A 13,126-nucleotide genomic window follows, 5' to 3' on the forward strand; every position below is an offset into this window, starting at 1 on the left:
GTTGTGTACCTGCAGCGTAAGACGTTTGACAGCATCCCAGGCCTGTGAGATTAGGTTCTTTATCCACTCCTCTGAAGATGCTGCACGCTCAGTTGCTGACTGTGTAATCTTCAGTGGGATAGAAAGGGGACGAGACTCTAAGATATACATAGACAGACACACAACACACACACACACACAGACACTCCTGTAAGATTACTTCCGACATGTTCGCACTGGGGGAGACTACATAAGCAGTTAGAAATTTGCCCCCCACCCCAAAAAATAAAAACAAAAAAAAAAACTCCTCCATACTCAAAGCACACATACCAGATGACTGTACATATCTAGTATTACAGTTTATTTTTGTTTAGGAGACAATGACAAAATGAATATATGCAGATAGACAAAAGGCAGAATATTGAGGGTTGGCTCCAAGAACATCATATTGCATTTATACTTTTACTTTGCATTTATTACATATTGCAATTATACTGTCCCTTTGCCACACATTGCAATTGTGATATGCTTTGCAGTATATTACAATGAACTGGTGTAATCATTTTATCTTGATTAAAGGTTGACCTGGATTAGTTTGACATGATCACTAATTATATACATACATAATATACATACATACATAATATACATACATATATATATATATATATATATATATATATACACACACACACACACACATACACACAGTATCTCACAAAAGTGAGTACACCCCTCACATTTTTGTAAATATTTGATTATATCTTTTCATGTGACAACACTAAAGAAATGACACTTTGCTACAATGTAAAGTAGTGAGTGTACAGCTTGTATAACAGTGTGAATTTGCTGTCCCCTCAAAATAACTCAACACACAGCCATTAATGTCTAAACCGCTGGCAACAAAAGTGAGTACACCCCTAAGTGAAAATGTCCAAATTGGGCCCAAAGTGTCAATATTTTGTGTGGTCACCGTTATTTTCCAGCACTGCCTTAAACCTCTTGGGCATGGAGTTCACCAGAGCTTCACAGGTTGCCACTGGAGTCCTCTTCCACTCCTCCATGAGGACATCACGGAGCTGGTGGATGTTAGAGACCTTGTGCTCCTCCACCTTCAATTTGAGGATGACCCACAGATGGGCAATAGGGTTTAGGTCTGGAGACATGCTTGGCCAGTCCATCACCTTCACCCTCAGCTTCTGTTACACAAGCTGTACACTCACTACTTTACACAAAATATTGACACTTTGGGCCCAATTTGGACATTTTCACTTAGGGGAGTACTCACTTTTGTTGCCACCCAAAATATGTATCTGTAGGCATGACAACCTGCTAGCTGCAACTTGCATAAAAGGAATAAAAACAGCATGATGTTACATAAGCTTTTGGCTCACCCAGAACATATAAAGGGCTTACATACAGAATTCAGTTTATATCAGAGGAGGAGGATTTGGATACAATAAGCTCTACTGATACATACAAGGTACACACACTTATTTTCAGTGGACTTCATTTTTGTGTACAGCTATCGGGTGGGTTTGCTTGCTCAAGTGCATGCAGCTTTATAAATGACCCTGACAGACTGCAGCCTTCTGTGCTGTGTGTTTGTGTTACTGTGTGTGTGCAAAGAAGGATGCAAAAAGTAGTGTTTAATGAAAGCTCTCTTAATCTCAGCTCTTTGGTGACTAAGCACTGCTGAGGTTTGGAAAAGCCACAAAAATCAAAGCTATTTACCATTCAACACATCTATACTCGGAAGCACACACAAACACCATAAAACTGTATTATATTCAAGATAACAGCAGGAGTGATCTCTCTCTTATCCTAACAACCAAGAAAAAAAAAAACTACTGCCATGCTGAAATACCACTAGTAATTGTGAGATACCCTGTTATATGCTGGAAGAAATGTTTCCAAAACTTACAGTGCATATGTATTTTAAACTGTAGGGTGGACTGCTTATTAAAATTCCATTCTGACAGGAGAACGTATTTTGATTGAAATAGTCAATATAGGCAAATTAAATCAGCTGCCCTCAACCATCTTACCCAGGGTAACAGCAGTATTGTTCCCCTGTCCCTGTAGGGTACCTGTTATGGTCTTTGTCTTCATGGGGCTGCTGATGTAATCTGATGCCTGATTGGAAAGCTGCTTGGCCAGCGGAGTACTAGCCACCGATGCTTCATCCTCTCTTGTCTTAATCAACAACATGGAACCACTACCAAAAGTCGGCATCTACAGAGTAAGAAGGAAGGCAGATAAGCAACACACATTTTTACATGTTTAAACCTAGATGAGTTAAAAACCACATAAAAACAGAAACAGAGGCACAGAATATGCGCACATAAAAGTATTGCAAGAATGAAACATTACAGTGGAATCAGACTGGAATAACATACAAAAAGGGAAGGTCCTATAGTACTATAATCAGCTTAATGTCCAAGTCATGGGGCACAATTGCACACTTATTTGTTTTAATTTAAAATGGATTAAAATCACTTTTTTTTTTTTTTAGCAATTAATCTACATGCAATAATCCGTAACAAAAAGTGAAAACATTTTTAGAAAATGTTTAAAAAATTTAAAATTTAAATTTAAAATTTATTTAAAAAATCTAAATCAAAATGAGAACTCTCATTTAGATAACCATTCAGACCCTTTGCTAAAGACAGGAGCACACTGGTGTCCCTCATTGTGAAATTGGAGAAGTTTTGAACCACCAGGACTATTCCTAGAGCAGAGACGTTAGAACAGATCCAGAGCCATATCTCCCTGCAGTTCTCCCCTGGTTTCCCACTGAAGCTAGCAGGGTTGAGCCTGGCCAGTACCTGGATAGGATACATCCTGGGCAAAACTAAGGTTGCTGCTGGAAGTATTAGTGAGGCCAGCAGGGGGTGCCCACCTTGTTTTCTGTGTGGGGCCTAATGCTCCAGTATAGTGACAGGGACACTATACTGTAAAAACAGCACCTTCCTTCATATGAGACGTTAAACCGAGGTCCTGACTCTCTGTGCTCATTGAGCTAAAAAAAAAAAAAAAAAAACACTGGCCCTTCTCCATCATGGCCCCTAATAATCCCCATGTCTGAATTGGCTACATCACTCCCCCCTCTCCACTAATAGCTGGTGTGTGGTGGGCATTCTGGAACACTATGGCTGCAGTTATATCATCCAGGTGCATGCTACACAATAGTGGTGGTTGAGGATCCCCCCCCCCACCCCTACCTAAATTGTTTAATTGTGTTAAACAATTTAAAACATGGCACCTTTATTGGCAGACCTCCCAAATTTTTAGGTGAGCAAAAGTATTGGAACAGATAATCAAAGTAAATTCATGTAAATAACACTTAATACTTGGTTGCATACCGCTTGCTTGCAATAACTGCACCAAGCCAGTGAACCCATGGCATCACCAAACTGTTGCATTTTACTTGAGTGTTGCTTTTCCAGGCTTGTACTGCAGCTTCTTTGAGTTGTTGTTTGTTTTGGATGGTTTCAGTCTCCTGTTTCAGAGCTGAAATGCATGCTCAACTTGGTTAGGCTCTGGTGATTGACTTGCCCAGTCTAAAACCTTCCACTTTTTCCCCCTGAAGACTTTTGTTGTGTTGGCAGTACTTTTTGGGTCATTGTCTTGCTGCATGATGAAGTTCATCCCAATTAGATTGGATGCATTTCTGTAGATTGTTTCTGTGGAATTGTGAATTCATTCTGCTGCTACCATCATGAGTTACATCATCAATAAAGATTAGTGTGTCTGTTCCAGAAGCAGCCATGCAAGCCCAAGCCATGACACTCTATCCACTGTGCTTGACTGATGAGCTTCAGCATTTCCTTCACCACCCCCCCCCTTATCATACAATAAGTTTATTGTATGATATACTGTCCCAGAAATAACTGCGATAAACAATATTATTGTCATTTTAAGACCATGTTACGCTAGTGATATGATAATATAATAGCATAGGTTTTATCTTCTGAGAAAAATATCCTTTAAATTTAGTCAGTATTTTGTCATCATATTTATAAATTTTAGTCAATTTTACTCTGACTAAAATGGCATTGAATATTAGTCAATGTCATTTTAGGTGATGAGAAAATGCAAAAATTAAACCAAATATTCACAAATTTTATATATTAACTTAAACATGTATCAATAAAAACATGTGAAAACTGCCCTTGTTGTGAAAAACTGATCTCGTGAAATAATAACATTATAATGTAATTGCTATGTAATACTATTGTAATACAATACTGTGAGATCTTTATGCTTTAGTTATTTATTGTCCATGTTTTAGTGCATTGTTACAGAAAGAGCATTTTCACGACATGACTCACCATTCGACTTAGTGCATTTTGTGCAGAAGCAAGTTGACATATTACGTTTATGTTGTGTATATGTCTGATTAATCTCTTATGTGTATAGGATATGTTTGAGTGAGTTAATTAACTCGCTAGTGTTCATTCACTGTTCAGCTTCAGTTCACGCAGCTTAAGCAAGCCCGACATTATTATGTGTATCCGCAACCGGATTATGTGAAAGACTAGAAATATTCTTTCTAGTTTTTTCTACTTAAAAACATTTAGTGCATTGTTAATATCTTGCGTGTCATTTTTTCAACAGTATGTTTTCATTAGAATTCACATTAAAATGTTCACATCTTAAATTCAAATGCACAGCTTTTGCACTCAAATGTGCATTTCTATCTTAAATTCAAATATTAATTTGACAGTCCTAGAGCTGACGAGAGGACATAAGCAGCGCAAATGGCTAATATTTTGGTGCGTCCGGAATCTCCCCCTCACACCAAGCACTGCGTGCACTTCATTGTTTTGCTGCCTGACATTGCCAAACCTTTTGTTTCATGTTATTCTCCAAGTTATTGATCTAGTTCCGTTTTCTTATTTGTGTATTTTGGATTATCACTGATTTTGTGGTCAGCTGATTGAACTTGTGCCGGTATTCTGTTTACTTTATTTTGATTCACGCGCTGGATTTGCCTACTTGCCTCTCAAATAAAACTCTTCAACTGCATTTGCATCTGTTTCTACTCGCCAAACATGACATGGTGGCATTCATTCTTATGTAAACAAACATGCATGTAAACACAATGGGCAATATCGAAGTCAGCAAAAATTATAAAGGCCATGTCCATATATCATACGATACATTGATAACATAATTATCGTGACTGGCCTAGTTGGGGATGACAGTACCTTTTTGTTTTGTTTTGTTTTGTTTTTTTTACAGCTATCACAATGTTTGTCATCAACTGCTGTTGTTTTCCTTGGCCGACCAGTCCATGTCTGGCTGTTAGCACACCAGTGGTTTCTTTCTTTTTCAGGACACTCCAAATTGTTGTATTGGCTATGCCCAATGCTTGTGCTGTGATATATTGTCCTTCTTTCCTCAGCTTCAAAATGACTTTCTTTTCTCCTATAGACAGCTCTCTGGTCTTCATGTTGGTTTATCCTTTTTAACAACAAATGCAGTCTTCACAGGTAAAACTGTGATGCAAAACTTAGGGCTCAAACCAAGAGCAGATATTCAGAGCTATTAATTCTTTAAACAATTAATTTATCAAGGCACACCTGGGCAGCAAGAAACACCTATCAGTCATGTGTTCCAATATTTTTGATCACGACATTCTGATCCATCATCTCGTTCATCTTTTGATACTGAATCCAAATGTCTTCAATGTACTGTATAGGGAAAACAACAGAATGGGTGTTGCTGTTCCAGTACTTTCAGAGGAGACTGCAAGGTGCTGAATGGCAAAGCCTACCCCTTGAACTCTTTGGCATGTTCCTCAAACCATTCCTGAACAGGGAACATTATCCTGCTGAAAGAGGCCAGTGCCATTAGGGAATACTATTGCCATGAAAGTGTGTACTTGGTCTACAACAATGCTTAGGCAGGTTTTACGTGTCAAATTAACATCCACATGAATGTCAAAAATATGTATATTTTTGACCATGTATGTATAATTTTTTACCTTTGTTGACTACACAAAACCCCAAATAAATTAAAACTTAAAACCAAATTCTTGTTTTTTATTAAAGATGCATATTGTACAATCATTCTGCCACAGAAAAAGAACAGTTCAAAGAAATTACTGAAAGTCCAATATTGCCATGACATTCACGGTCATGATGAGTGTATGCAAACTTTCGACCACAACTGTCTCCTCCATCCACATGATCGTTAGCAAACTGCAGCAATGTTCTTTCTGGAGAGCAGTGAATTTCTCCTTGCAAATCTGTCATGCAAACCACTGTTGTTCACTGTTCTACTAATGGTGGACTCAGGAACATTTACATTAGCCAATGTGAGGCCTTTTGTTGCTCAGCAGTTACCCTGGGTTCCTTTGTGACCTCGCAGACTATTACACATCTTTCTCTTGGAGTGATCTTTGTTGGTCAACCACTCCTGAGGAGGGTAACAATGGTCTTGAATTTCTTCAATTTCTACTCATTTCTACTTTCTACCGGATTGAGAATTGGTGGAGTCCAAAGTCTTTAGAGAGGTTTTTGTAACTTTTTCTATCCTGATGAGCATCAACAACTTTTTCGGAAGTCCTCAAAAACTTCCACAAACATGTGTTGTGAAGATCAGACTCTGATAGATCCCTGTTTTTTAAATAAAACAGGGTGCTCACTCACACCTGACTGTCATTCCACTGACTGAACACCTTACTCTAATTTCACCTTCAAACTGCTATATATATATATATGTATATATATATATGTATATGTATATATATATGTGTATATATATATATATATATATATATATATATACATATATATATATATATATATATATATATATATATATATATATATATATATATACACACACATATATACATATATATATACATATATATATATACACATATATATATACATATATACATATATATATACACATATATATATACATATACATATATATATACATATACATATATATATACATATACATATACATATATATATACATATATATATATACACACACACACACACACACACACACATACATATATATACATACATACATACATACATACATACACACACACACATATATACATACATATTTATATAATTTATTTATTTTATTCATTTATTTAAGTTTATATAAGTATTTATGCATTATTTTTTATGGATGCACAAAAAGCACCGAATTAAACTATAGTCCTAAATTAATAAAATATTCTGGGGTGTGTTTGTGTGTGTGAGTGTGTGTGTGTGGGGTTCTTTTCTGTTTTGGACAAACAGTTGTGTAAAGTTTTATACTTGTAAGACTCAGTTTGTGGATTTTATTTTAAATAAACAACAAAAAAAAGTGTACTGAAAGTTTGCCCTGCCTCATCCGTTTAATCGAAAAAAATAATCGACCAACTAATTGATTATGAAAATAATCGTTAGTTGCAGCCCTAGTGTACTTACTGTTTCCACAGAAGATACGTCACATCTATTGAGATTTCTGTTGAATAAATGATTGAAAAAGCTAATTTTCCTTGAGGTTTTTTTCAAGTATAATAACTTTATTAATAGCTTTGAAAGATGATCAAATGTTTGCTTGTCCAAATATGTCAAAAAAGCCAACCGTTTTCATGGGGTGTACTTATTTGTTCACATGACTGTGTTTATGCAGCTATATAGAAAATTCTATAAAATTCACAAACTTTCAACAAGTAAGTGGAAAAAATGAGGGAATAACACCTGGCCATAAAATGGTTGAGCAGTCAATTGTCCAATTACTTTTGGTGCCTTAAAAGGGGGAGGGGGGACCACATACAAAAAGTAATGCAATTCCTATGATACTCACCCAATTTGGATATGCCTTCAAATTAAAGTTAAATCTGCACTTTCTGCTCATATTCATTATTTAATTTTAACTCCAATATACTGTTGTAGACAGATGAAACAACAATAAGTCAATGTCCAAATATTTATGGACCGTACTGTACATATACACAGTATAAGAGGTCCTACCTGTTGTGTCTGCCGGCTTGATGTGGGTCTCTGAGAGTGGTACAGCAGCCAAGTGGACAAAATAGGATCCAGATTTACAGCAATGCCCTGCACACCAACAAGTAGAATGGCACCTACAACATAAAAAGAAATCACAATTTATATAGACCAAGCAACATTTTTCCAGTCTGGTTCCAGTTTGGCCATTCTTCAGAACCAGTCTGGCACATGCAAAGAAATGCCGTAAAGCAAATATGCCTTCAAAAATTATGAAATTAAATGTTTCTACACACACACACACAAACATACACACACACTTTACAATGTGTGCACTTTACACTTAAAATTTGTGCACTTTTATAAGGACACTGGTTGGTAAGTATTACTGAGCATCTGGGAGAATCTGCCACAGTTCTTTTAGAGACATTGACTATCGCAGTTGCTTCTTTATTTTTGAATGCATGTGTTCATTCTCTTTTTTGACTGAAACATGAGCTGTTACATATTATGTTGTTTGTTTGTTTTTTTTTTACTGACATACAAACCTCAACACACACAGTTACTACTGCTTTATTCGAGTGTGTTAGAGAACTAAATAATGCCACAAGTGGTAAAAATCATAAGGCAGCATGTACAAACTTACAGAAGTAGAATGATCATAATAGGATTAGCTTGCTAGGTTTGGTTTTGCTCAAAAAGGGAATAGTCATAAGCAAAAAGTGTTGGATGTTGGCTTTTAGTCCGATTCAGTAATTGATTCCAAATCCCAAAGTGCATCGCCCAGTGTACAGACCTACAAATTGCCACAGGGGGGCAGTAATATTATAAAATACATGATCACACAGACACCACTTTTAAAACACACTACGGTTATTCTGGAAGTGGACAAGGTCAATCTTTCTCTGGCACGATCAGGTCGGTTGTATTGGTCTGAATTGTAGTACAAATGCTGTTTTCTCATCTGCTCAAATGAAAAGCACAGAATGGGGAAATGTACCAGAGTTCTACTCAAATGCACTAAATAATGCACCATATTAAATTACACTTAAAGGAAAACTTCACCCTGAATGACACACAGGCTCAGTAATTACTCATAAGCACTGCGATACAAACCACACATGTACCCGCCAAACACTCTCACCCCAAACACGGGTCATAAAGCAGCTGCACACATCAAGCACAGGACTCAGCCATAGTGCTTGCACTATTGTAAATGGTGGTTCTGTTTGAAGCAAGAAAAAAAAAAAGCAAGAAAATTTGGTGGAAGATTTGAATACTTTGTTCATGTTTTTTAAAGCCAGGACACATTTTACTGTTATGAGTTTTTGGAGAGTTTGCTTCCAGCATTTGGAGTCAAATGCTGGATCTTTGTTAGCTGAATTAATGCTGGGTCTGTGGTTTGTTTGTACTGCTGATAAAACCTACTAAAGGCAAGAGGCAGGACCTGATTTATGATGACCCAAAGACTGGAAATATAATTCACCCTCAGATCAGAGAAATCAAGAGTCATAGCATTATCATACATTAACACAGGCAAACGGAAATCAACACTACTAATGCATACATACGCACACTACATTTCATGTCTGCTTCTTATCAAACTGGTCACCAGAGACCTTGCAATTGAAGGGGGAGCTAAGATGTAGCCTTTCTCCTTACCTCCCACTGGGTCTGTGGAGGTATAATATGGCTCTTAAGATGTTATTGTGTGTATATTGATAGAAATTAAGTTTCTGTGTGTGTTGGGGAAGTTGCATTTTTTATTTTTGTTGGGATCACAGTAAAGATTATTAAAGTGAATGCTAGGAATGTCAGACAAGTTGTGTGTGTGTCTGTGCGTGTGTGTGTACATTTGGTGGGAGTCATCTTATGTCTACAGCAGAAAGGTCTATAGTGCCTTACCCCCTCCTCTGTAAGGCACTACAGACCCTTTTTGCTGCCACTCACTCACCTCATTCACTTGTTTATCTATTTGTCACTTTTACATCCCCTCTCTCCTCAGCTTCACCTCCTATATACAGTCATGTGAAAAAATAAGTACACCCCATGGAAATGGTTGCTTTTATTTACTTATTATTTTTTTTTTTTTACATATTTGGACAAGCAAACATTTGATCATCTTTGAAACAGTGCCTATTAATGAAGCTGATATACTTGAAAAAAAACCACCAAGGAAAAACAGCTCTTTCAACCAGTTATTCAATAAAAATATCAATAGATGTTCTTCTGTGGAAAAAGTTAGTACCCACTTGGCTTCAGAAGCTAGTATTGCCTCCTTTAGCAGAAATAAGTTCTTGTAGGAATTTGCATTATTGTCCACCAGTTTCTGACATCGGTTTGCTGGAATTTTTGTGAACCTGACCAAAATGTCTTTGGTCTACAGCCAAAACAAGTTAACTGGACTTGCCATTCCACTAGTTTCGGATGGGACTGTGTACATACAGTATCTCACAAAAGTGAGTACACCCCTCAGATTTTTGTAAATATTTGATTATATCTTTTCATGTGACAACACTGAAGAAATGACACTTAGCTACAATGTAAAGTAGTGAGTATACAGTTTGTGTAACAGTGTAAATTTGCTGTCCCCTCAAAATAACTCAACACACAGCCATTAATGTCTAAACCGCTGGCAACAAAAGTGAGTACACCCCTAAGTGAAAATGTCCACATGAAAAGATATAATCAAATATTTACAAAAATGTGAGGGGTGTACTCACTTTTGTGAGATACTGTAAATACATGTATGTATGTATGTATGTATGTATGTATGTATGTATCACACTGCCTTTTTTCTTTCCTATCTATGCAGTCTGCTCTGGCTCCTATTGTCTGTGATGTCATCTGCACTGTCTTATATAAAAACACTTGATTAAATAACGCAGAAATATGAATACTACAACCATGAAATATCTATAAATTCTAAATAATTCTTACTTGTTGCTACACTTATTTGCTGCTACACTACACAGAAGCTACAGTCCATGTTCTGTGTATTTATTGTCCTGTGCATTTATTGATCTGTATGGGTTCTTCGTCCTGTCACACACTGTGGTGTATCTGCACTTTATGAAGTCCTGTGTCAATTTCAATTCTTTTATCTCCTTTTCTGCAACTTTATCATTTTAAAATGACTCAAACCACTAAAGGTTCGAAGAACAAAAGGTTCAGTGCATTTACCCCTTGCCATAATGTAAACAATTAAACATTCTGTTAATCTCTTCTGTTCTTTCGTGTGGGGGTTTTCACTGCATTTTGCGACAGGACACACACACACACGGCAGTGCTCAACTTTTTGACAGCAAACAAAAGAGCACGACTGCATCTGAAACCGCGTGCTTACCTGCTACAGTATATAGTAGGTGAAATACACGTATTTCAGCTACTATATAGTGGTCAAGTATGGAGTTCAGACACAGCCCATGGCTTCAAGCAGTCGTCTATTTGCACATAACGCATGACAAATAATTAACTGCACTTGAAGCTTTCATAAAATTAAAAATGAAACGCCCAAAACTGTATGAATAACGAAGATGAACTGTATGTTGATAGGTGAAATTCTGGAGGGAACGTCGGATGGTGTGGCGTGGGAACGTAATGACGTGTGCCGTTAATCGATCTATGTTCTATAACGTGTAAAAAGGGAACATGAAAGGAGTATTCTAAAAGCAACTCATGTAAACACCTTAATCGGAATAGTGTCTTATTCAGAATAAGGTCAATAATTAGATTACTATTGTCCATGTAAATGTACTGATTGTTTTATGACTAAACTCTGCTCTCTCAAAATTATTCCCACTAAAGTATTTCTTCCTCAGTTCATTAGCTGTGCCTCCCCACACTGTTCTGCATGGGAGGAGAGAATGAAAGATTATAAGAATGTCTAGCCTTGACTGGGCAGCAGGCAGGCTCCCATCCATCCCACAATGCATTTTGTTTTTACATCTTCAGTCAACCAGGGAGACACTAATTTGTTCAGCTACCAGCACAGAAAACTACCTTTTGGGTGCTGAGTTCATCTTAACTGCAGTTATCTGTTACCATGAATCAGTAACTCAAAACTGTAATGAGGATTAACAGTAGTGATTTTCCCTGATGCAAAGGGAACACAGAGAAATGTACACTTAAAAGCTTACAAACAGGAAGAAAATATACTCTATGCAACAATATTATCACACTTAGATCATCTCACAAAAAAAGATATGGATGTGTTGCTCCACTAAATAATTCTTTATGAAGCCTTCAGCCTCTATACCCTACTATACTGAGAAATACACATTCCTGCATGCTATCAATCATGGACTTGGAGCTTTATCTTCAGTCACAGTTACACTTACAGTCCCCTCTGAAAGTAGTGGAACAGAAAGGCAAATTCTATTGTTTTTGCTATACACTGAAGACATTTGGGTTTGAGATCAAAAGATGAATACGAGATGACAGCTCAGAATTTCAGCTTTCATTTCCTTATATCTACATTTTGATGTGTTAAATAATTTAGAACATGACTCCTTTTGTTTGAACCCACCTATTTTTCAAGTGATCAAAGATATTGGAACACGTGACTGACAAGTGTTTCCTGTTGCCCAGGTGTGCCCTGTTGGACTGACTGCTGAAACAATTAATAGTTCTGACTATCTATTTTTAGTTTGAAACACGAAGAGTGTATTTGTTGTTAAAAAGAATAAACAAACATGAAGACCAAAGAGCTGTCTATGGGAGAAAAGCAAGCACATTTTGAAGCTGAGAAAAGAAGGAAAATCTATCAAAGCCATTACATAAGCATTGGGCATAACCAATACAACAATTTGGAATGTACTGAAAAGAAAGAAACCACTGATGTACTAACAATAAGACATCAAGCTTAACCTCTACCAAAGTGATAGAAAGGCCGAAGGGTGGAGAGAGAAAGGATCTGCTTATGATCCAAAGCATATGACTGCATCAGTCAAGTCCAGTGGTGGTCTTGTTATGGACTGGGCTTGCATGGCTGCTTCTGGAATGGGCTCACTAATCTTTATTGATGATGTAACACATGATGGTAGCAGCAGAATGAATGAAAAATTATGTCTGCCAATTTACAGTTTTTAAATTAAGATGCAGCCAATCTTTTGGAGGAACTTCATCATGCAGCAGGACAATGACCCAAAACACACTGCCAACCCAAC

At 36.9% G+C, this 13,126-nt stretch overlaps 1 protein-coding gene across 8 annotated transcripts in view; it reads right to left on the reverse strand.

The window, feature by feature from the left end:
- The window catches only part of LOC128599569 (intermembrane lipid transfer protein VPS13B), a 252,991-nt gene that overhangs the window by 154,441 nt on the left and 85,424 nt on the right, over positions 1-13,126 (reverse strand). For all 8 annotated transcript variants that reach the window (XM_053611298.1, XM_053611299.1, XM_053611301.1 and 5 more), the window contains 3 exons: positions 7,983-8,095; positions 2,070-2,214; positions 10-137 (listed from right to left, as the gene is read on the reverse strand). In XM_053611298.1, the coding sequence (XP_053467273.1) occupies positions 10-137; positions 2,070-2,214; positions 7,983-8,095 (386 nt within the window). The remainder of the gene's footprint in view (positions 1-9; positions 138-2,069; positions 2,215-7,982; positions 8,096-13,126) is intronic.

The sequence above is a fragment of the Ictalurus furcatus genome, chromosome 23 (genome assembly GCF_023375685.1).
Source record: "Ictalurus furcatus strain D&B chromosome 23, Billie_1.0, whole genome shotgun sequence".
NCBI classification, from domain to species: domain Eukaryota; kingdom Metazoa; phylum Chordata; class Actinopteri; order Siluriformes; family Ictaluridae; genus Ictalurus; species Ictalurus furcatus.